The sequence below is a fragment of the Maylandia zebra genome, linkage group LG22 (genome assembly GCF_041146795.1).
Source record: "Maylandia zebra isolate NMK-2024a linkage group LG22, Mzebra_GT3a, whole genome shotgun sequence".
Classification (NCBI taxonomy): domain Eukaryota; kingdom Metazoa; phylum Chordata; class Actinopteri; order Cichliformes; family Cichlidae; genus Maylandia; species Maylandia zebra.
This window is the reverse complement of record NC_135187.1, coordinates 19,776,704-19,802,360: the sequence shown is the minus strand read 5'-3', so window position 1 is coordinate 19,802,360 and position 25,657 is coordinate 19,776,704. Positions and strand designations below refer to the sequence as shown.

The 25,657-nt window shown below is 41.9% G+C and overlaps 1 protein-coding gene across 5 annotated transcripts in view; it reads left to right on the top strand.

Moving 5' to 3' along the window:
* elmo1 (engulfment and cell motility 1 (ced-12 homolog, C. elegans)) overlaps positions 1-25,657 on the top strand; it is a 104,397-nt gene that overhangs the window by 53,884 nt on the left and 24,856 nt on the right. For 3 of the 5 annotated variants that reach the window (XM_076879745.1, XM_023153913.3, XM_023153912.3), the window contains 10 exons: positions 780-879; positions 1,381-1,532; positions 1,645-1,723; positions 2,702-2,743; positions 3,011-3,061; positions 3,475-3,597; positions 4,125-4,253; positions 6,322-6,426; positions 8,110-8,218; positions 23,837-23,973. In XM_076879745.1, the coding sequence (XP_076735860.1) occupies positions 780-879; positions 1,381-1,532; positions 1,645-1,723; positions 2,702-2,743; positions 3,011-3,061; positions 3,475-3,597; positions 4,125-4,253; positions 6,322-6,426; positions 8,110-8,218; positions 23,837-23,973 (1,027 nt within the window). The remainder of the gene's footprint in view (positions 1-779; positions 880-1,380; positions 1,533-1,644; positions 1,724-2,701; positions 2,744-3,010; positions 3,062-3,474; positions 3,598-4,124; positions 4,254-6,321; positions 6,427-8,109; positions 8,219-23,836; positions 23,974-25,657) is intronic. The other 2 variants (XM_076879747.1, XM_076879746.1) reach the window with 1 other exon arrangement.

Sequence of the window (25,657 nt, the reverse complement as noted above, 5' to 3'; positions counted from 1 at the left end):
GGTGTTTGCTATATTTTCATGTTGCATCTACTAAAGCACCTAACAGTAAATCAGTGTAAGATAAACAATGAGCAACACGTTTAGGCCAGGTCACAGTATTTGCCTGAGCAATGCCAGTTGTAAGCAGTAGAGGTCAGTACTGTAAAAGCTACTGGTGAAACTAATAAAAGGCCAGAAATCCCAAAACTCATGTAAAAGTTAAGTAGAAAGGTAATGAAACTCCAGAAACTCCTACTGCTGTGATTTATGAGGAAGTAAAAGCTTCTATATTTCATCATTTGCGATTTTTTTTTTTTTCTCATTAAGTTCATGCAGCAGAAATATGAAGTGGAGGCTGTTTAATGTGGTCCTTGCTTTGGCCCCCTGTGACTCTTGCAGAGCTGATTGATTTCTCTTGATATTTGTGTAACTGCATGACTTCACTCTATAACATAGCTTTCTGGTCCTGATTGAACGCCGCCCTGTGCTGCCCGGCTCCTGCTGATTTTCTGATGGCCCCTGCTGTTTCTCGAAGGCCAGTTTGTCTGCACTGCATCTCAAGCCTCTGTCCCCATTTATTCTTCTCTCCCCCTCCGCCTGTCTTCTGTCTTTCTTCAGCCAGCCTGGTTGCGGCATTGAATTTATTTTCATATGCACCATTTTCTCTGTTTCTGCCTACCGCTCGCCCCTTGTTGCCGTCCAAGCCATCAGGGCTTTGCAGATTATACACTGCTCCAAGCCATCTGCTAGAGAGAAGCGTCCTATGGTTTGCGTGTGTCTCTGTGTGTCCTGCCCTTTAGTTTTGGAGACTTGCTGTCCTTCACTTTGACGGCCTTTGTGGAGCTGATGGACCACAGCATCGTCTCCTGGGACACTTTCTCTGTGGCATTCATCAAGAAGGTCAGACCAAGAAAACGTTTCATTAAAGGCAGCCCTGATTTATTAACGGCATTCAGAGTGCTGTTGTTATTCGCTGAATAAAGCTTTGATCGAACATTTACATCATGACATTTACAGCCTCTGCAATGAAGCTTGTCCTATGATAATGTCCCGAAGCTCAATGTCTATAAAAGTGTTTGGCAATGGTTCGATTTTCAGGACATAAACATTAAAGGCAAAAATACTCATTATGAGATGTGTGTTTAATTTTTTCCCTCATCTCAAAGTGTTTCTATTTTTTATTTTTTTTTACCTTTGTGACCTCTATGAAATGTGTTTTTGTAAAACATGTTTTCAGAGTTTGTACCTAAGTTTGAATTTAAACTTTTAAAAGTTATGAAATCTTTTCCATCCTATTTTTCCAGGATCCTATTGCCTTAATTTTCAATCAAAAATTGCTATGCAAAATTTAACCGTGTCTGCGACAGATCCTCTAAACGCTTTGCCCTGTTTTTTTTTCAGATTGCCAGCTTCGTGAACAAGACGGCCATGGACACGGCAGTGCTGCAGCGCTCCCTGGCGATCCTGGAGTCCATGGTGCTCAACAGTCAGGATCTTTACCACAAGGTGGCACAAGAGATCACCATTGGACAGCTTATCCCGCATCTTCAGGGGTACGTGAACGAAATTCTTCTTTTTTAACATTAATCGAGCTCGCTGGTTTCTGAAAAGCTTCATAGTGATAAATGCCTTTAACCTCCTATTTGGACTGTGTTTTAATCACAGGACTGATCAAGACATTCAGACCTACACTATAGCTGTCATCAATGCTTTATTCCTCAAAGCTCCTGAGGAGAAGAGACAGGTGAGGCTGCGGTGCACGCACACACACAAATACACTGCATATACTGTATCGTGCATCATTTCATGTTGCAGTCATCAGCATTTTTCAACTCTAACAGTGTCTAACTGTGTCTTTTGTATGCATCCGGTGTGCATCTGTATACAAAACTATAAAACATCTGCAGTGTAGTGCAATAAATAAAACCTGAGTGTAAAGAAGTGCTACCATGCTCCCATTTCTCCAGTCTTTCCCGCACACACACACGCTCTCTCACACATGTCACGCGTTTCCCTGTAGCTCATCACATGATCCCTTGCCCCAGCATCATAGGGTCCAGGGATGCGCTCTGACATTAATAATGAATGATGCTAACACAGAGCCTTTCTCCTGCGCAGCGCACAAAGTTGAAGGCACGCTAGACCGAAACGAGCTTCGCCGCAGTGCTGAAAACAGACTGCGTGTGGCTGTTTATTATCAATTTAACACTTTTTGTCACCGATCTTGCTCAGAGAAGATGTTGTGTTTTATAAGACTCTGTTTAGGGGACAAGCAAGCTGTTTCTCTTTTAGCTCAGGTTACGTGTTTGTGTTATTTCTGCGAACAGGCCGCTTTTAAAACGTGGGGCTGTGGGACCACAAACTAACACTAATCCTGATCGTTTATTTCAGCGTGATGCAGAAGATGTGAGGTGCTGGCTGCACTCTTTTTGTTTTGTTTTTCCTCTAAGGTCAAGAGTGTTTTGTGTGTCTGTGTGCGTGCGTTAAGGACTCGACCATCAGTAGACCTATTATTACAAACCCCCAGACTGTCCCCGTTCTGCTGACTCTGTTGCCCCCCACCCCCCTTTCTCCCCTCTCGCCACAGGCTGCTCGGCTGACAGAAAATGTTTTTTTTAACCTCCTCTCACACTTTTTTTTTCTCCTCCACATTCACTCACTCACTCACCCTCTCTGTCTCTCTGTCTCTGACTTTGTTTCTTCACTGCACACGATATGGTAGTATGATGAGCACATTGTGGACATCCTAAATTGTCCCCTGACAGTAAGTGCACCCTTGATTAGCACCCTTTGTAGTTTGCACTGTAGAAGACAACAGTTAGTGCATTTAGTATCCCTTCTTAAGTTCCTTTTTTTCGGATGGCTTTCTTACTTTTTTAATTAATTAATTATGTATTTTTCATTTTTACCCGTCTTAATTCCTCATCGTAGCATGGACAATCCTAAGACGCTTTGTCTTGATATGGCGTTGTGTCTCACTCTCTCTCCCGCTCTTCCCTGTTCCTCCCCACTGTTCTTTCTCCCCCTTTAGGAGATGGCCCATATTCTTGCCCAGAAACAGCTGCGCTCCATCATTCTCAGTGTAAGTCTACCCATACCCTTCTCCTCTTTACCCCTCCAGTGTCTTCCTCTGTCTCCTCCTCTCTGTCTTTGTCTCTCCCTGTTGCTGTTCGAGTTTCAACCTCTTCTCTTCTGTAACAAAAATGACACCTGCCACATCTTTCTCTGTTTCACCCCCTTGGTCGTTATCTCTTGTGGATACTTTTTCCACACCTGTTCCCTTTTGTCTCTTCATCATCTCTCTCCTGTGTGAAATCTCATTCTCCGTCCCCTTTTCCTTCGTCTGCCTTCTAATCCTCGCCATTCACATCCAAATCCTCTTATTCCTCTTTGTCATATCTTGTCGTCCTCCGGCATAATCCACTTCTCGCCTTTCTGACCCTAAACCCTTTCCCCTCTCCTTTACTTTTCCCATTTGTCCTCTACGCCATGCAGAATGTGATCCGGAGCAACACGCCCATTAATGATGAGATGGCACATCAGCTGTACGTGCTGCAGGTTCTCAACTTCAACCTGCTCGAGGACCGCATGATGACCAAGATGGATCCTCAGGACCAGGTGTGGAGTGGGACAGTCAATCAAAACGGGTGGTGGTGGGTGTGAAAAGGGAGGGAGGTAGATTACCATCAGATTTGCATATCATCTGCAGCGGCTTCATTTCTCAGCTCAACAAAGATCCCAAACAGACTGCTAATACGTTAAAAGCATCCCTGAATAGAAAAACACTGTAACGACTGGATGGATCATAGACTGACTTTCAGGTTCGTTGGAATTGTACAAACTCTGTTTTTGCCGTATATACTCTGTTACCATGTGTGTTTGTACCTCTCCCCCCATTTTTACAATCATTAATCTTCTGTTCAGTGGCTCGTGGGTTGTTTGGGCTGGAAGCATCCAAAATAATAATAATTTTGGCTCAATATTTAAATCGGGGAATTGGCTACTGTCCAGATTGCCTAGGGAGCTGCGAGACCCCAGACGATGGAGAATGAGGGTGAAAGATTTTAAGACTGTAAAGTGGTAAATGGAAGAAAAGACTGATGGGTTTGTGAGCAGCGCTTTAACATTCCTCTCTGTGTGTGCAGGCTCAGAGAGACATCATCTTTGAGCTTCGGAGAATCGCCTTCGACGTAGAGTTGGAGCCCAACAACAGCGGCAGCATTGAGAAACGCAAGTCGATGTACACCCGCGACTACAAAAAGCTTGGCTTTATTGTAAGTCTTTTTAGAGGGCTTCGTTAATCCGCTTCCTCTCTGATGTTATCCTCCTGGTAAAAAAAGCTTCTTTTAAACATATCGCAGCTAGTGCAATAACAGGCTGTATATCAAAGATAAACAAAGCTGACATGATGTCACCCACTGGTTTGCAAACTTCCTAAAGTTAATGATTTTGGCTCCTGTGGTCTTTGAAAGCCACATATCACAAGTGAAGTGGAGATCTCACTGAGAAACTGAGGATGTTCCACACTTACACAGGATAGTCGTGACCCAAAGGTTACTGATTCATCGTTCTTTGACAATGAAAAGAAGAAAAGGACTATCATGTTGTATTAACCTCTGACTATAAACTCATCATGCTTATGCTTTGGCTTTGCTGTTCATACCCAGTAGCTACGTTTTTTGTACAGCCTTGGATGCAATGTACCAAAATAAGTATAGTATTGTGGAATGTGTGTGTTCATGTGTTGCTTTTGTGTTGTATGCAGCAGTCTTAACTATGGCATAAGAACTTAAGCAAAGCCACTGTGGCTTGGTGTAAGCCCAGAGCCGTTTCGGGGCGCTTCCCATTCACACTCCGACTGCAGTGTGCTCAGTAGAGATAAGGCCAAATTGGCCTGTCTTGTCTCCACTGTGTGGAGAAAACCCACCCTAAAAATCCTTAGTCTGCTTTCAGTGCACCTCAGTTTGCACAGACACACACATACATACTCCGCGTGCACACATATAAAACTCATCGTTCTCTAGATCAGCCTTATCACTCCTGAGAAAAGTTGTTTACCTTCTAATATACGCAACGTCTATGCAGTAGATATTGTTGGACATGCTGGGAGATTGTTCACATTTGATTAGATATGCATGTGCCACGTAGTCTATTTCTGGTTTAAGCCTATAAGTCTGCTTGCTGTCAGGCAGAATTACAAAACTGATGAGCCAGGTCTCACTGTCCTCCATTTCTCTTTCATCCTCCGCTTCCTTTACTCGTCTTCCTGTTGCTGTCCTCTTCAGTATTCTGCGTCACATTTAAAAGTCAAGAAGATTCTCAGAGTGACGCGTCTTCGCGTGTATCTGTGCATTTAATTGTTAGTCGTCTGCAATGTCTGGAAATAATTACGTCTGACAGACTTTCAGCACAAACGGTTTCTTCCTGCATGTCTGATGCAATATTTAGATGTTAAAAGTAGTGCCTGTGTTTTTGTTATTTAAAAGTTTTGAGTCTGATTGTTGAATATTGTTGAATATTTTAGTATAAGTTAGTATTTCATATTGTTCCTTCCCCATGGCCCTTCGCTTCCAGTTAGAGTTACTTACTATATTTCGAAATTTACTTGAGTTTAGTGTCGTAACTACGATATCCATCTCCAAAATGTCAACTTTTAGCCCAATAATCTTTTGCATTTCACCTACTGTGGAAGATATTTTAAGTGTTTATACACTAGTAGAAGATATTCAGACTCTCAACAGACAGATATATATATAAACACCTAGCAAGGCTTGGAAAACAACCTTTTTAGTAGTTTCCATTGTAGTAGATCTTACAGGGTATCAGCCATGAGTGTGAAGATCATGTATCTGTTTAATAATCAGCGACAAGTGGTGTATTTGTTTTTACTTAACAGATTTCAAGTGGGCAGAGCTCTAGTTTTAAAAATAAAGTCTGCACCAATTATAATTTTGCATTATTTTAACCTAAATCTAATTACAGTGGGTTATTTGAGACTGCCAGCCTGCTGCGAATAAATCAGATCAATCCACACCCACACACTCCTCAGTACTTTTCTACTGTTTGTTTAGTGTTTTTTTTATTAACATTGTCTTTAATGGAATCAAAAGCTTTGAGGGGCTTTAAAAGGATGACCTCCTGCTCCACTAATGCGGCCCTAAAACTCCAAGTTTCCTCCCTGACAGAAGGAGTGTTTATGTTGTGCATGTGATCCCTCAGCTGGGGGGGAAAAGGGGAAATGGGATGTTTAATCGATTATATCAAAGAGATTAAAGGTTAAAAAGAAGATTTGGTGAAATGTGTTTAAAAACATGTCTCACACTGCACCTCTGTTTTTCTCAGAACCATGTGAATCCAGCTGTGGATTTCACCCAGATTCCTCCAGGCATGCTGGCTCTGGATAACATGCTGTACTTTGCCAGGCACCACCAGGACGCTTACATCAGGGTAAGCACGCACGTACAACCCTAACGCACACACAAATGCCGCACAGAGATTCCTGTAGTGTCCTACAAAAGCCTCACTTCCCTCCAGCTCATTCAGTCACTGAAGTTTCTGGCTCGTTCTCAACACATCTTTCAGTAAAACTGCATTTCACGAGGTTTCTCAGCCCTGACGATAAAACGTATTTAATTTCTTTCACCGCCAGTCTCTAAACAATGCTGCACTGACATTAAGTGCTTTTTGTCATCCTTTCATGATAGCCAGCATGATTTTATACAGCTTTCATCATTATGTGTGTGACGGTTTCTAGACACGATTGTGGGAAAAGAGAAGCGTTAGTGGTGCCCGCTCAGCCCTTATCAGACGAACAGTGGGAGAAAACACAGCCTTCAATTCCACAAATGAAACTGTCGCCAGCTAAAATGATTGGGACCTTGATGGCCTCGGTTATGGCGTGCTGCCACCATCCACGTAATTAGAGTGGGGTTTTTTGCTGATGACTTTTATGTGTAGATTTAATTTATGTTAATCCACGAGCTCTAAGGGGTCAGATAAGGTCAAGAAAAAGACTTATAGTTTCTACCTCAGTGTTTATTAGTAAAATACCTTCAGTGTGACATTGAACCCTTTTAAAAGGGTTTAAGGCCCCTGCACCTAATTAGTGTCAAAAATGCAATGCGTGCTAATGCTCACCTGTCACTGCAGCAGGTAGCTCTGAATGTTTGATTTTACACCGGATAGACTTCCTGACACAACTCCAAAGGGCATTTGTTTCCCAGGCTGGAATTAAACCAGCGACTTTTCGCTTTTCCAAGTGAATCTGCTTTAACCAAACCCAGTAAATGCTATTAATTCCTGTCAGTTAACCTGTCAGAGTGGAACACAGCGCAACATTACAAATTATTCTTCACATAGAGCTGGGGTATCAAACATAGGATCTGTGGGCCAGAATCGGCCCAGCAAAGACTCCCATCCGGCCCCTTGGATGGCTTTGGAATATACGAAGGAGGACATAAATTATGGCTTTTCCTACTGATAAAAACACCACTCACTGCTATTCATTCTGCACCAAAGTAATGAAGTAATAGATTTAAAAAAAAAAACCGAAATTACAGTGAAAAATCATGAACTTTTCTATCAAATATATAGAAGCAAAAATTAAAAGAAACAAAACAAAACAATTCCACCATCAGGCCGGGGTCTTTCTGTGTGGAGTTTGCATGTTCTCCCCGTGTTTGCGTGGGTTCTCTCCGGGTACTCCGGCTTCCTCCCACCGTCCAAAGACATGCAGTTTGTGGGGATAGGTTAATTGGATAATCCAAATTGCCACTAGGTGTGAATGTGAGTGTGAATGGTTGTCTGTCCCTGTGTGTTGGCCCTGCGACAGACTGGCGACCTGTCCAGGGTGTACCCCGCCTCTCGCCCTATGACAGCTGGGATTGGCTCCAGCACCCCCCGCGACCCTGAAAAGGATAAGCGGTAGCGAATGGATGGATGGAAAACAAAAAAAAATAATTTTCTGTAAATTAGGAAACATTCAGTTTTTTAATTAGTCTGAGCAATTTGCTTTTTTTTTTCAGCCTTCGGGCAACACACTCACCAGAAATGTCTTTTTTTGTTTTATAGCCCTGAGGAAATACAGTCCTTATTTCTTGCCTGGCTTATTTTATAACCTTTTGTTTCCAGATTGTCTTGGAGAACAGCAGTCGAGAAGACAAACACGAGTGTCCGTTCGGCCGCAGCAGCATCGAGCTGACCAAGATGCTGTGCGAGATACTGAAAGTGGGCGAGCTCCGTAAGTCTATATCAGCAAACGCACACACACACACACACACACACACACACACACACACACACACACACACACACACACACACACACACACACACACACACACACACTTTGCACACACTTTGCACACACTTTGAATAAAGACATAAAAAAACCCAAGATGCTTTACATGCAGAGATGCATATAGTTGTGTGCAAGAATACAAACATCCAGAGACACAAGTACACACAGCCCCTAACTGTTAAGATGAAAGCAACCATTATGCCCTGTAATTGTGCTGCCAGGAGTTCATTATTTAGTGATGCACCTCGCCCCCACGGAGCCCCTTTTCAGCCTAATATGCCGCCTCTGGACGGCACACTGCGCAGAGAAAGAGACGCTGTGCCTACGTCCACTTCAAATTGATGTGCCCTTTTCATCTGTCTTTACTTGTTTAAATAGCTGAGCTGGTCTCGGTTCCAATCCAGACTGACCCCTGCTGCTGCCTGTGGGGAGGAAGGAGGCATTTTTAGCTCAGTTTTAAACAGATCTGCCCTTTTCTTCTGCTTATATTCTTTTTTTCCAGAGGAGTTGGCTGCAGTGCAGGTTTTTGTTTTTTTATACTCTTGTCGGAAAATTGTCCCGATAAAAGTACCAAGCTAGGATTCAATACCAGATAAGAAAGTGTGGAAACACTGCTTTTTTTTAAACGTATTGTAATTGCCCTGTCTATTTTAAACATGCTCTTATCTCTGCCAGACTGAGCTCTAACGCTACATTTCTATCCCCGACTTTCCTACCTTGGTCACATTCTGCCTGCTCTACTTTTATCCCGCGAATGACCTGTAGACACGTCCTGACCGGGAGAGATGGGCTGGGTGAGTGCAGGGCACCGGTGGTGTGTGAAAACATGCTGAGCTTTTAGTTTTTCATGTTTCAGTGATCACTTTCATTCTACTCTGTGTTTGCCTGATGATTCTTTGCAGCAGATCTCTGGGTTATATTTATATTCCGTGTATGTCAGTGCTCTTTTTTTTCTTTTTTTAAATCCAGTGCTTCACTCCACGTGCCCTTTAGGCCTTTTCTCTTAGCAGACTGAAATTCTTCACTTCAGTCTCTCTTAGAAATATCAGTTTGACCTCATTCGTACCAAAATACAGATGAAACAGCCAGACTTGTCCCTAAATAGGGAAACATGTGTATCTCTAAGGCTTTTTCTAAGCTTCGAATTGAAGGGCTTATGCAACAGAGCTGGATCCCTGGGATGAATGCCAGACTGTCATTATAAATAAAACTTTCTGTTTTTGAGAGACTTTCTCCTTCAAATACAGTCCAAATTTCCCCCCCTCCCAAAACAAGATTTGGGATTCACTTTGAAATGTAAGAGCCGTGATGCCAGCTTTTGAACTGTGCACTCATAACGAGCCGGATGGTCCCTCTCTTCTTTAGCCCGAAGGATGCGACTAAGCTGACGATACTGTTATGTTATGACACAAAAAAATTCCCCTCCAGGACCGGATGCCCTAGTTGAATTATAGAAGTGACCTTGACTCGTACTTTTCAGCCTTTCAGTCCCCAGTGGCTGTATAATGTCCCCTTTACTGAGGGTGTTAGTCTGGGACACTGAACATACCATTAATATTTATGATGCAGCAGACTGTGTTTATGTATTTGTGAAATGGGAGGGCAGATAAGAATTGCAAAGGTGAACCCATAACCTGCAGAGAATGACCGATCTATCTGCGATATTATGCTCTGCTGACATGATAACGGCACATACGCCTGGTTAAAACATGACACGATGGCTTTATACATAAGTAGGCCATCGTTGGGTACAAGGTTTTAAAAAAAATGGATGTAGAGGAAATGAAAGGAAACAAGGCAAACACTGGGGACAGGAGAGAAAAGACAACATTTTGATATATTTTTATTTACTGAGCTCTAAATCTTAATCTTCTCATCCATCTCCCTCAGAGCTCCAGTAAATATTTGCTCAGTCTCACACTCTTTGAACATTGTATGAGTCCAATCCTTATGAGAGGATGCCACTGTGCCCCAGAGTACTCATAAGCTGCATTGCTTTTCTCCTGTAGTGAGCTAAGTGCATTTTCATACACACCCCATTAGCCCTGTGTATATTAACACACACTAATGAACGTACGAGTAGGACAAATGTAACATGGGCCTGGCAGGTGCTTAGAGAGTGACGGCTAGTCATTAATAGAGTGTGCGTGCGTGCGTGTAGCACTTTCCCCAGAGAGATGATGGTGGAGAAATGAGTCTTGGCTCTACACTGACATCATTTGGTTGACCTTTCGTTGGAGAAACAGTGAAATACCTGACACTAATGAGGATGTTAGAACTTTTCTCTTTTTATCAGCTTTGATGGTATTTAAGCCAAGATACTGTTGTGCGTTGTTCCACCAGTAACTTAAAATGTAACAGCGACGTTTCTCTTTATTGTAAGAGTTTGTACTGTGGAAAAAACTGTCTGTTTCTTGTTCACTACAAAAAAGTATGAAAACTAAGTCATGGACGAATAAATCTGACTCTTGACAGTTTGGAGGGCGGAGCCCAAAGGCCCTAATGTGATTGGTCACTTTCAAAGCGGTGACACCTCCACCTCTGTAAATGACAGACCACAGTGGTGCTAGAGATGGCAACGTTGTTTGGCCAGTTGGTAAACAGTTTTGGATAGGGCATCTAACATAGGTGGAGTTGCCATAGTAACATCACCTATTTAATTTAGGACTTACATTTTAAATTAAGTCTGTGGCTGTGAACATTTTTTTATGTTGTTGTTGATGTTTTGCTACTGTGTATTTTGTACTATGCTATTAACACGACACATTAACGCTAGCAAGTCTGGTTAGTTCTTAGAAGATTAACTGGTAGCTTGAATGTGTTTGCTAAATGTCTGGATAATTAGATGAATGGGTTTCAGATTTTTAGCGCTGACTTGCATCCTGCTGTCAAGATAAACTGTAAAAGCTTTGTAAAAACCTTGTTGAGCTTATAAGTTTTTATGCAGCCCCATCGCTACAGCCCAGTAGTTCAATCAAAGACTGAAAAACATGAAGAAATTTAGTAATGGCTGGTGTTGTTTTTTGCCAGCCATCTACATGGTGATGCTTTTATTATGAGTGTGCTGCTAAGCTATTTCACCACTCATCTCAAAGCACCACTCTGACTCCTGTAAGCACAGTTGCACACGAGCTGCTGGAACGTCTGCATCCATCACTGTAAAACAGTAACTTAAATGTTCTTGTGAATAATGTTCCACCACACAGTCTTAGTGCTGCAGAAGATAAATAAGAAATTGATACACTGAGAAAGCTGTACTCCCTAAAACTTTGATGCTACCGAGCTACACGCTGATGCAAAGCTGCAAAACAGGAAAAAAGTGTTCGCTTTTTTTTTTCTTTTTTCTTTTTTTTAAAAAATCTGCTCTGTATCCCTTTGTGGATAAAGGCAGAAGAAAGAGACCGTGGATTAATGGTGACAGCAGCGACGTCTCTGTGGCTCATTTTCTCTCTCCATCTGTGTGAAATGCAAGTATGGCTCTGGCACGCAGACGCTCTCTTCTTGTTTTCTCACGAGGATGAAACGCGGAGGGATTCTGGATTTGCCGGGGCCTGCTGAAGTTGCCTTTCTTCCCTGCTCGCATCTTCAAGCGCTTTCATTCTAACCACCTTTTTCTCACTTTTCTCAATTTTCGTTCTTGCTTTCATGCATCCTCCTTTTTTTATTTGTCCCTCTTGGTGTGTCTGAAGAACATCTGTCCCGCTCAGACTTGTAGTCCTTTCTCCTGCTTTTATGGTCTCGGTTGCTGTCTTTTCCCATGAATTTGACAAAAATGGCACAAGCACACCAGAAAGTAGCATTATACCATTGTCTAAAAGAAATACTATATAATCCACTCATGAATCTGCAGTGATAGTTTTCTTAGTCCTCGCTCAGGTGAACAAACTTTCTTCTATTCTGTTTTTCTATTCCACTCTATCCGTGTTTTGAGACCTTATAGTATTTTGCCTTTGTTGCTGTTGTTCAGATGTCACTGTACATATTTGATCTGCACAAAGGAGGCAAGCTTATATCAGCGCTGATAGAGCCTACATAATTCATAACAGCAGGTGTCACTCTCTGTCCTGCCTCCCAGTCTCTCTTTCTCAATTACTTCCATTAATACATACCTGTCCTGGCTCTATTTCTCCATTTCTGATGCCTCGCTTCGGATCCTAAAAGATTAATTGTCCCAACAGTGTTTCTGCTGGAACACGGGGCCTAATGGAATCTGTGTCTTTGAGACGCCGAGCCATGACTTCTCTCTCCCCGCTTAAGCCGGCCCATGGAATATTTATGAAGTTATTTAGAACAGGCCAGGCATGGTGAGTAATGGCCCTGCTTGGTGATTCACGGTGTGTCGTCTCTGTGCTGAGATGGAGAGCTGGGTGGTGAGGCATGGCGGGTCCAGGTAGGACGCACGCATGCTAGCAGACACGGATGCCAAAATCAAAAGGAGACCAAACCCCATTTCTAAGAACACAGAGAGAGGCAGACTGACGGTCACGTGATGTTCTTCAGGTTTGTTTCTGTGTCTTTCTTTAGAAAGCCATCAGCCAAGGTCAGAACAAAAGGCCGTGTACAGCACTTTGGTCAAATTCACTGTACATTTCAGCACATGAGCAGCATCGCAATAAGGAACATTTACAAAATTCTCTTAATTCAGTTTTGTTGTTTATATCGCCTCATCTGTGTATCTCTTACTTTAAGCAAAAATTTATTATACTGTTCATATATTTGCACCGCCTTCTAATATTCTAATAAACTCTAAGTGACGCTAGTTAGAGAGTAACGGGGCTGTTGTGATACATATGGCTAGTTGAGTCCAGTCACTCAAAGGTTTGTGTGTGGACTTGTGTGTATGTAGTATGTCCAAGCCCAGCAGGTGACTCAGAGTCATCCAAACTCATTAACCTCCCCTGCTGTTACCCAAAAAACAACACACACACTTCCACACATACACGTACAACCCTTGAGAGGTAACACAGTGTGAGATTAAAAGGCTGCTATGTGTTCGGACTGGGCCGCAGTGTGCCAGTGAGATGTAGTTTTTGCACACACTCACAGCCGCGAAATGGATATTCATGTTGGGACATGCAGCCACAAATATCATATCTCACATTCTCAGGCTTTTTAATCAGTCCGTTTCAAATGGAAAGAAACAGCTTCACAGCTTTAAAATGTATTTCATTACGACTTTATGGTTTCTGATTGTTTTCTATGGCACGTTAGTGTCTGTAGTCGCTATCTTTGCTATCTGTACCTTAACTAATTTCTATCCGTGAGCACATCTGAGGGACGAACGTGCATTACACACCATGTGGTGCATAAAAGGATGAGGACGCATTGCTCAGGGATGAAATTCTACCTCCTGCTCGTATGTCACACGCTGCGGGGAGGCCAACGCAGCATAAGAGCAATAAAGCCGTGCCAAATATTCAACAGTGTCACTACTTCAGAAAATCATATCAAACAAGAATAAGCTCAAACTTGCCACCGGTAAATGGTCCTTGAAGTATCCGTGACTCAGCTCGCAAGGTATTTATTTTCATCATAAAATGTTTCTGATATTCTGGAGATTTCCTAATGCTGGGATATTTTTAGTGCCTAGCAGCAGAGTTTGCTCTGCAGGATTGATTTGAGACTTTTGGATTATGTTTTCCAGCCTAAAACTTGTAACCTAGCATGAGTCCAAGCACATCAGAAGTAATCGATTTTGAGTCATTTCACTTTTGATAGCATTATTCACACTTCTGATTTGACGAGGCATTTTCCAAATTCAGCAACTTCTCCAACTACAAGTATTAAAGTGTACAAACATTAAGTTTTAGCTGTGCATTGACGTGGAAGCCGATCGTCAAATCACAGCTGCCACTGCAAGCCACCTCCTTTGTAATTCTCCCTCAGTGAATCAGGAGGAGATGATGGCAGAAGGATGTAAAGGCCAAGCGCAGAATCCCAAGTATCCCTCGAGTCATGACATGAGCATCTATTTGGCAGTCAGCAGCCACTTCTCACAGTTGTCAGTTGCAGGCTTGTGTTAACTGGGGGGAGGATAGCATTCTTCAGGGTTTTCCACTTCATAGCCTCGGGCATACACCAGGATTGTAAATTTGAGAGCACAAACAACAACAAACTTGACAGATGGGTGCTTGAGAATCTCAATTTTTGAGCATCATTGGCATTTTCCAGAAACTCCCGTCCCCTGTCAGTTCTCAGCATGTTGTGATATACTAAAGTGGCTCAGTGGATGAAACATAAGCCAGCCTATGCAAGTGCTGCCGATCTAAATTTTGCTTGTATGTGTTTTTTGCTCTTGGAGGTCCTTGGATGTAATTTACCAGCAAACCATGCTCTCAGCAATCTGTTTCCCCAAAAGACCTCTTACTGGCAGGCTGTCGAGGGTGAAATCAGACAATACAAAACCGCTGAGGTCTAGCGTCTTTATATAGTTGTAAAAGCACCAAAAGGTAGCTGCTGCGGAAGCTGAGAGTTACAAACGGGACAAAGTTTTCTGTGCTGTTAAAATGAAGGACGATGTGAATATGGTGTAAATGCACGTTTCTTTCCTATCAGATACAAAATGAGATCAAATGCAAAATTCTATCAGTGTAATCAAATATTCAAAAGAGGCCATTTCTGCGCTTGGAGGTTAAATTGTGGTTGCTAGCTAGTTGTAGTTTGCATGGAAGATGCGGCTTGTCTGCAAATATTTGGCATTTATTCCCCGAGCTGTAGTGAAACATGAAAAAGTACAACACGACCTAAACTGAGACAATATGGCTTCAGAGTAAAAGCAAAAGTTCTCTCTTTCCAGTTTGTGACACAGGTTTCACAGGTTTCTACCGCTTGGTGAGCAGTTTGCAAGTGTTTGCAGACCAGTTGATGTCTTTCATACAACCTACTCTAACTGAAGTAATCATGGGGCGATTTTCAGCACAGAGCCTTACCATCACTTTCACAGTAGTGACTGCCAGCAACCAGTTGTCAACCAGATGGGGAATAAAGCTTTTTTCCTTAGTGACCAGTGGGTAAATGGGGCTTTAGCAATCAATGAAACCAATTGGGGAATACATCTTTTTGACCACTGATTGCCAGATGGCCACTGCTGGGTCTCTAGGCCTGCATGCCTGGGGCGTTACGCAGCATTTGTTCCTTTCCAAAAAGTGAGGGCATTCCCAGATTAAAAGGAAAATGCACGTTATCGTTTCCACCTGACGCAGCTACAATCTTATAAGTCTATTATTTTTACTCGATGCACAGTACCTGTGTATGAATATGTTTCGTTCGCTCGTGCAGGCTGTGTTTGTGTGCATACCGCACTAATGCACGAACACATATGTGCATGTAAGCTGGATCATTTTCTGTTGTTTTGTAATGATTAACAAACAATTCTGGTTTTTTGCATTTGGACCGCCGCAGACAGATTGTGTGTTTGTTTACGTAAGCATGACTCACGCCATCTGAGATATTCCTTCAGAAGAATCTGGCACGAGGCATAATAGAGTGCATGGTTTAGCCCCCATATTTTGCATATTAAGATATAAGTTGTGTTTAGTACCTTTAATAATTGCAACCCAGGCACAGCAGACTCACAAAACTCACAGCTGGATGCAAGCCTCATTGTAGCTGAGAAAGGAAGTCTGTGCGAGCAGATGCTGTGAAATTTGTTGGATTTCTGTCTCAGTCCACAGCGCTGATGGATTCACTACATGCCTCCCTCTGTCTCATTTTCCTTTCTCTCCATCTGTTACCCTCCTATCCTTTGCTCTTCCCCTGTCCTCTAATGCTTCTTGACCATTGTGAGCAACACCACATGCTAAAGTGGTTTTGTTATGCAAATGAAAGCCCCCGAATTTCGAGGCTCCGACTTTTCCCTTTTTTTCATCCTTATCTAATCTGCATCCCTCCCTATAATGGCACAGTTGTTGTTGTTAGGAGATTCCAAATAAAACAAATGTAATATTTTGAACAAATGGTTTCCCGTTTATGTCTTGCATCTCTTGCACTGCCTCTTTTTCTTTTCTTTTTTTTAATCTTGCATTCCTGAGCAGAGCCTTGGACCAGCGACCCCCTTTCTGCTGGCATCCTTATTTAATGATCATTAGTTTCATGATTGAGATACTTTAATCAGAGCAGAGCCTTGCTGGTCTGGCCCAGATATTGTAAAGTTTTTATTGTTATTTCACATAGATTCCCGCCCCAAAATCTCATTGACCGTGCATTTGAAAGGGACACACTGACCCTATAACATTTGGCAGGGTCTTAATAGGCTCGTAGGATCATTAAAATCCCTGCTGAATTCATGTAGCAGTCTAGCACATAGATGGATCTACAAAAGCTCTCTCCCCTTAGATCCAGTATATTAGTAGAAACGCTACGCTTTGATGCATATAGGTTAGCTTTGATGTGTTTATTTTAAGCCTGATATCCATTACTTATGTGGTTTTAGTGACACTGTGCTGTAGAAATACATAGTCATGCAGCCAGCTGTGGTTTGCATCTCTGTGTACCTGCTGCTTTGGCATCCTGTACACTCACGCAAACAGTGACTGGATCCGAAAGATGATGCTGACGCTGCTTGCTGGACACACACACATACGCATGCACACATTCACACACGCTCTCCCCTCATCACAGTTGGACATGAGGCCATGCTGGTATTGTAATTAGAGTGGGGATGACACTTTTTGCTGTGTATTCATGTGGCATAGCTGCAAGGTGACTCTGAGAGTTGTTGTGCTTGCTTTGTGCACGCTCACAGACACGCATGCACACAAACAAATACACAGCAGACCTTGACAGATGTCAGGATGGCATTCAGCCTCTGTCTTCCTCTCACACATGCATAGAGATGTGCGCTCATTCTCTTTGGGCAAATGCTTAGTCACCTCCCTCATGTCCACGACTCATCTGTTTGGTCGCCAGTTGAGTAATTAGCTTTCAGCCGATGTCACCGAGTCCTCGGAGCGATCACGTCGAATGGACTCTAATAACATGACGGGTGATGGCGGCGTACACACGCAAACGCGCACACAAGTCCACTTTAGGAACGTGACAGTGACCCTTGAAAGCAGCCCACGTCCCAGAAGATGGATGAAAGGAGAGGAGAACTGCCCGAGCCCCCTGAGTGGCCTCGTCTTCATGATTAAATTTGTTGATGTCGTGGAACATCACTGTACCGATGTGTCTAATTTAGTCTGCAGCCAATGGCTTTGAACTCCTCTCTGCTGACAGAACTTTAACATCCTATCAGTCAGGCCATGAGCTACTGAAGCAGTGTTAAAAAAAAAAAGTTCACATACGCCTTCGAGTTGTGATTCTGAATTATACATTTTCCAGTATTTTATAATATTGCTTTCCCTTTGGTGAAAAGAACTATAAAAATATCAACGTTCTTTTAAAAATTCATTCAAAAAGCCTAAACTTGCTCCTACAGCACCAGAAGTCTACTTATTATTTTATTACAATTGGTATAGATGATTTAAAAAGAGCCGATGAAGATGGTGCGTCTACACAGATGGCAAAACAATGTAGCAAAAACGTGTCAGGAACAAGTGGCAGCCTGTGAAGCTGCAGAGTCGATGCAGACGTGTCAAAAAGTGCAGTTCCTCAAAGGGCCAGAGATGTGAAAATGCCAAGGCTTACAGCAGAAATAAATATGCTTTCAGCCTGGTACAGAAAAAAAACAAAACTTGTCTCAGTAGCCAGACAGCTGCATGGGCATGAATTTCTTTTAATAACTCGCTCGTTTACATTTTTAATGGTTATGCATCTTTTTAGTGGCCGGTGGCTGCAGACGCAGGTATCTGCAGATATTAGCTGTCTGCTAAGTTTCACCTCCGCTAATTGGAGTCGCTGAACTGAACCTCATGACTAAAAAAACGTGTTTAGGGTGCTGGTGAATTTTTCATGCAGTTTTCTAAATAAATGGCTTGCTGTGCATTTACTGGAAATAACGGACTGTCCGAGAAGTGTGTGCTCCAGTTTTTTTACAGTAGGTGAAATTCTATACTTATTTATATTTAGCACTAATTAGCAGGTATGTGTCGGTCCAGTGCACCTACACAACTGTGAGTGCTTTGCGCTTAGCAGGCAGACTGATTTGCTAAAGCGGAGGCTTCCACAAACCAGTCTGTGCGGTCTCTATTTGTATCGTGCTGTTTTGGTTTGCTTCTTTTTTCTATTCTAACTTGAAAGCTAAATTTATACCTTCAGTTCTTTCTTGTATATTTTGTCTGTCAGCTGTCGCTGTCTCTTCATTAATCTGAATGAGATCAAAGCTGTTATAGGGGCCTCATCTTAAGTTGCAGAACTTCTTGTTTTTCCTCTCTGGTTTTTCACAGCAATGGCTTTTTGTTTTGGGTCATTATCTGCATGCCAGATGTTTCTGTCTTTCAGATTTAATAATAATTTGAAGACCTACGTTTAGCCAGTGATGGGTGTTACTCTCTCTCAGTTCATCAGTCCTTCAGCTAAGCTGGACGTCAGGGTGTCTGTCCGTACCGACGCAGTTCATAGAAATCATTGTTTCTCCTACAGTTTTGGTCAGAATTGAGCTATCATGTCACTGAGCTTCCGGTTCTCTTCGGGATTTCAATGATCTGGAAAAAATAGCTTAACGGGCAGTGATTGAAACAGAGCATAGAATTGTTTGCATAGCCTCAAGCAGGAAGAAACAGGCATCAGTCACTACAAAGGCAACTATCTGTACCACCAAAGATGCTCTTTCATCATTTTCTGTTGAAAAAAGTATTGAACCAATGTTCTGCTGACCAATGTGAGCATATGGTCAAGCATGATTTAAATGAGCCATTATAGTGTCCTGTTACTTACTCTGAGCGATACAGGCACTGAACATCTGTATATGCAGATGGATGAAACACACACAGGACAAGGAATACTCATTAGAGCTGGGTTATAATATCACTCCAAGTGTCTGCTGTGGCCCCATATGCTTGGCCAGAAAGAGTCATAAATTGTGACTTTAACTGAGTATGAGTTCACGGCCGCCCTGCTGTTTCAGACTGTGTTTAGCCAGCTACAAGCAGAGTTCAGTATCTGGGTGTGTGTTCAATGATGTGAGTCTTCACAAAGTCATCAAAATATAAACTCATGGTGTAATGTACTTTCAAAACACGCACACACACACACACACACACACACACACACACACACACACACACACACACACACACACACACACACACACACACACACATATATATATATATATATATATATATATATATATATATATAGAGAGAGAGAGAGAGAGAGAGAGAGAGAGAGAGAGAGAGAGAGAGAGAGAGAGAGAGAGAGAGAGAGAGAGAGAGAGAGAGAGAGAGTGAGTAAAATGTTACTTGAAATATGAAATTTACACTAACTTTCTTAATGGAAAAAGACCAAAAATCAGTTTTTTTTTGGTAGAATACAGATGAACTCTTAAGTAGGAAGTTGTTGTTGTAATGGTCTGGACTTTATTTGTTTTACTTTTTTATTTTTAATTGTGGGGTTGAATTTAACCCTGAATGTGTGCATTTTGACCATCATCCTATTGCTTTATTGAAACAGCAACGAGTGGATGAGTCACCCCTTTAATGGTCTATTTTACTCAAAATGGGACAAAATTATGGAAAACGAACGTCTTGCTTTAATAAAAAAGAGCTGAAACCAGCAATTGAGACATTAAACTCAGTAAGAAAATTTTTACTTTACTAACTTTACTTTATTGATTTATATAGCACTCTTCACAGGATAAAAAACAAAAAGTGCTTCACAATAACATAAAACAGTACAATTAAACATACAGCACAAATCTAATTAAAAGCTAGTCTAAATAAGTGAGTCTTAAGATGATTTTTAAAAGAATGAATACAATCCAGGCAACGTAGAGATGGAGGGAGAGAATTCCACCGCTCTAAAAGATCTATCACCTCTGGTTTTAAAACGTGCTCGGGATACTACCAACAGCCTTTGATTGGATGATCTCAGGCTGCGAGGTTCTAAAAGATCAGAAATATAGGCAGGAGCGTCATGATTCAAAGCTTTAAAAGTCAGTACTAAGATTTTAAAATGAATCCTAAAATGTACTGGAAGCCAGTGTAATGAGCGTAAAAATGGTGTAATGTGCTCTCTTGACTGACTGGAGGAGGTGAAGATTCTTTTTGCTCAAACAAAGACAAAGACTGTTACAATAATCTAAGCGAGAAGAAATAAAACATGAATAATCATTTCTAACTCAGATTTAGACAAAAAAGTTTGCAGTTTGGAGATGTTTCTTAGCTCAAAAGACGTCTTAGTGGAGCCGTAATTCAAGTGAGAAATGGGATCGTTTACTTATAAACTTCTATCAATTAGATTGCAACCAGAAGAGTCGCCTCCTTCTGGCCATTTGAATGAATGCAGATTTTGACATTGGCTTCACTTTTCAAACCTGGAGGCTTGATCCAGTCTGTTTGCTGTCAAAAGTCAGACTGAAATAAGCCGTTCGCGTTGATTCCCGGCTCTGATTTCACTTGCAGCTGTTGAGAGTAGTTTTATTTTTTTTTTATCATCTTAGTTGATTTTGCTACTCAGTGCAAGGCAGTATTGTAAGTGATTAAAACGTGGATCTTATATGACATAAAATCACAATTTCGATCTTTACTGTATATTTATTTTTTATATGGATACAACTGATCGTATCACAGCTAAAAACAAGTCTCTCAGTAAATTACCTTGGAGTATTCTCAACATCCATTCTAAATTTTAATTAAAAGTTTATTGCGTGACTCTGCAGGTTTCCCCTTTTAGAAGGACATTTTTAAAAGGTAGCTCCATTCACCAGTACTCCTTAATGTCAGGTCAGTAATGCCAGCCTGTGCACTGAAAGAAGTTTTCTAATGGATTCCTCCTTTCATGCACACAGCGTGATGTCTCTCAGCTTCAAATCGAGGTCGTGTGCATGATTTGAGACGAGCAGTAACAAGAAGCTAAATACTACTGTACATCGATTTCAGCTGCATAGCCCCTTAAGTCAGAATAATGGGCAATACAGTTTTATTGCGCCTCTATTTTCATTTCGTTATTGTGTTCATAGTGTCACTCAGAAAAATGCTAAACCGCCACTCTGGTTAGGGAAAAAAACACAAAGGTTTGTTAAGGCTAGCAAGGCTTAAAGCTCTAGTTACCTAATCATGGCAACAAGACTTTGCACTCACACAGTTCCAGCTCCATTCAGGTGGATAATTTTAAGTGCCTTTGTGCAGTGTTGAGAATGAGTCAGTGGCATTTCAGCTAGCTGAAAAAAGGGAAGTACTAAATTGTTCAGCATTTCCCTCCATATGAACTACAGCACTCTGCAGTCAAAAAATCAAATATCAAAAAGCTGAAAACAGCATCTATATGTAAACGTGATGTATTTAAATTCGAATGAACAGACTAAGGATCGCAGCCATTTCTCTGCTACAGTCGCATGAGAACCATTTAAGGCTCGTTCCTAATGTCGATTAAACGGCATCTTAAAGTGCACGTTTTGGTGTTTTGCTTTTTCCCACTTACCCTAAGCTAAGTGTGTTTGTATTCAACCATCCGCATTCTGTAAGCATTTGGATAACGGCGCTCTTTATAACCATTTGGAGCCATCCGCACAGTGCCATGTTTTACTTTCCCCCCTTAGCATCGGTGCTTCTGGAGGTAATAAAACCACCCTCGACTCAGCACGCTTTACAAAACCCAGAGATGGACAAATCTCTGCAGCATCACACCAGAGAGCTCGCTGTCTGTATCTCCAGAATAAACCTTGACATGTAATTCCCCTCACCTTGGCACCTTGGGGCTCTGTTGGTCCTATCAATAAATAACCCATTTAGCTCAGAGGTCACTTCAAACTTCAGCCTTCCCGACACCTTGTCCTTGCCAGATTAAAAAAAAAAAAGGGGGGGGGGGGCTGTACTTGATTATTGAGGGAGTTTTTGTAATCTGTCCTTTCTTTTTTTATCTCTTTCCTTTTTTTTTTTTCCTGTCCCCGAGAGAAAGACTGTAGACTAAGCAGGTAGTCAGCATCTGTTTTGGCTCACCTCTATTAGCTTCCTGATTGACTACTGGCACGGGTAACACATTTCCCCGGATTCCCCTCTCGCCCTCCCCTTAATCTCGCATCTATCGCTTCAAATCAAGGCTCAGGTCGCTGTGCCCGTGGGCTGAGGGCATCACTCATTATACTGTGAAGTTTCAATTGCAGCCTGACCCCTTCCATCCAATTTCATGGCTGCTCCTGGTGGGCGAGTGCTCCCGCTGCTCCATTCTGAAACTCTTTAAATGAACCAACCTTTGGCTCAGGGCCGCCACTCATCTCAGCAAGACGAGAGGGAGACGAATTTAGTTCAAATGAATGTCAAGCCTTGTTATTGTAGCTCTTGGTTAATGCGGTTTGGGCACTCAAGAGCCTCGGCTTTCTCTCTTCCCTCTCGTTCTTATTTCGTACATGCTCTCGCACAAATGGTGAGGATTGAAATGCTTCAGTGGGCCGCTAATAAAAAAAACAAACCACCTCTGGCTTTGGAAAATGGAAAGTCTCGACGTAGTCCACTTGGAGCCGTTTGCAGGTCACAGTTTGCCTCTGAGGGGCATTTTTGTGTTTGAAGTTGATGAGTGGCGAAATTTTCAATAACACGCAGTTTTGCTTCATTGGGAAACTGCATCTGTTTCTCTGTAGTGTTTTTCTTTTTTTTTCTTAATGAAATAACCTTATAAACACGTCAACTTCCTGCCACGTCTGCAACGCTGAAGCAGACAATCCCTATCAGGCTTCTTAGATTTTCTCTAATGAACCGTGTGTCATATTCCATAATATTCTGTCGCTAGTGGAAATTACATTATTTTCAAGGTGGCTCTTTAATATACACAAACCTGATGATTCTGCTTTCACACTTAAGCGTCTCTGTGATCATCAGACACATTTGTCAGTGTAAAGCAGAACCTTTAGTGTATGATTTTATTTGTAATGTTTCTAGCTAAGTGATGTTTATTTGCCGTGGTTGTTTGTGTGGGATGCCCGTCCCAGTGTGCTTCTGTCAGGTGTCTCGACTCGAGCTTCAGGCCACAGTCCTTAATTGAAAGGAGCATTTGGGTTAAAATAAATGCACCTTTGCTTTGCTCAGCAACTGGCTAATCCTTTGGCATTTTGTTGTGCCTGAGGCTATCTGTTAACTAACAAGATCACACTTTTTAAAATATTTATAAATCTAATGATGAGTTCAGTGGTACCAGAAGTCACAGTTACAAACAAAATATCCAGACTAATGTAAGATGATTCGCTCTTGTGGTATTTGCACAAAACAAGCTGTTTGCCAGGCATCATGTCAGGATATCAAAGATGTTGCCTGAGCCGTCTTCTAGTTAGCGTAGCTTAGCATAAAGAGTGGAAACGGGGCCAACGGCTAACAGGGTCAAGCACACATACAGACTGTATATAAAATGTCATGTATGTCATGTTTCTGAGCTTTGTTTTTATTAGTTAAATGCAGCATTATTTGGGTTTAGTCAGATTAGAGCTATCTGCTCTGTACTTAAGAATCTGTATTTTTTGTGTCCACAGCCAGTGAAAACTGCCATGACTTCCACCCCATGTTCTTCACCCACGATCGCGCTTTTGAAGAATTCTTCTGTATCTGCATCCAGCTGCTCAACAAGACCTGGAAGGAGATGAGAGCCACAAGTGAAGATTTCAACAAGGTATGCTGCGTGCGTGTGTGTGTCTGTTCTTTTTCTTTCTTTCTTTTGAGGGAGCAGGAAGGTTGAGATGAAGACAAAACATCACAGTATTCATGAATATTATTGGGCCTAGGTTTTGGTTTTGTACTGAGCTTTCCACATAGATGTGTCACAGCTGGAAAAAGCAAGTAAGTGTGCTTGTATATTTCATCATTACTGCAAAGTTCATGCACAGCTCTATTTATTCATTAAGCATGGAGACCTCTTTAGTTTATTACCCCTCAGGCACAAAAAGGCTGATGGGGGATTGTCGACTAAGTTTGTGAATACAATTAGTCAAAAAAGAGGCGACATAGGAGCTTCAAATTGATACCCTAGATGCCTCTACTAAAAATCTCAGATGAGTTTGAATGTCATTGACCTTGTTTTCTGAAATCCTTGTGAATGCAATTCTCTAGGAGGATTTTGAAACTGATACCACAGGTGTGCCTACTTGGAGGCCGAGGGGTAGCACTGCCTTTCGCCAGTATTTTCCTACTGGGATTAAGAAGTGGATTTTTTCATTTAAATAAGAGGAAATCTGGTGTAAGGAGCATCTTACAAAACTTAGCGCACCACTTAAAAATGACAAACCTAAATGCTGCAGTTTTACAGTTATCCATGCTCTTGTGATACTCATTATTCCAACATTTACCCAGTTGCACTCAGTTCAATATTCTGCAGCAAGGCTGCTCACTAAGACCTCGTATAGCTCTCATATCACGCCAGGTCTGATGTCGTTACACGGGCTTCTGATTAAATTTAGGATTCAATTTCAGTTCCTCCTCATCTATAAGGCCTTGAGTGGTCTGGCTTCAGAGTATATCAGTGAACTATTAATGCCATATATCCTTTTAGACCCCCTGAGGTCCTGTGAAGTGGGGGCTGATGATGGTAGCCAGTGCTAAACTGAGAACACAAGGAGGCTGTGCACCCCACTGCCGGTAAATGTTGCTAAGATGCGTTTATTTCTCGTAATATGTAAAATAAAACTTAGACACAAAGGGCTGAAAGATGTGACGGATGTGAAAGGTGTGATTTCTCAAACAAGATGCCGCAGATTTAGAAAGGAAGCTTGCACACATGTTGGAATATTTTTCCTGCATTGTTCTGCTCTGGTTCTGGTATAAAACATTAGCTTTCTCTGTTGGCAGAGAGAGCCCATATAAAGGCCCTACATCTTCATTTGGGGATCAGTGGAGTTTGGATGAAGATGACATACTTCCTGTTAGCTGGCTAATGTTGAATCGGCTCACACGGGAAATTTATGTAGGTGCATGGCCAGACGGTGTTGGTAATGAGGTGTTTATGATAGATATTGTATGTTGTGAAGTCAATTGGGCATCAGTTGTAGCAGACAGCAGATGCTCTGTGTCTTTTCTCTAATTTATCAAAGAAGTTACGATTACGTTACAACGTCAAATGCCAAACCGGTACGAGCTTTACCACTGAAGAAACCAGCCCTTATTTCAGCTCCAAGGGTAGATGCTGTGTGGTTCACTCTACCATAAGCAGACACACACTGTGCTGCATAATGGTGACACTCTAACTGTCAACTCAGACCTCAAGCGGCCCCGAAATATATCTTCAAAGTTTGTTTTTGGTTGAATTTGAATGGAGTTGGTGTGCATGAATAATTGCATCATCTTCAGGTGTTTCGTCGCAG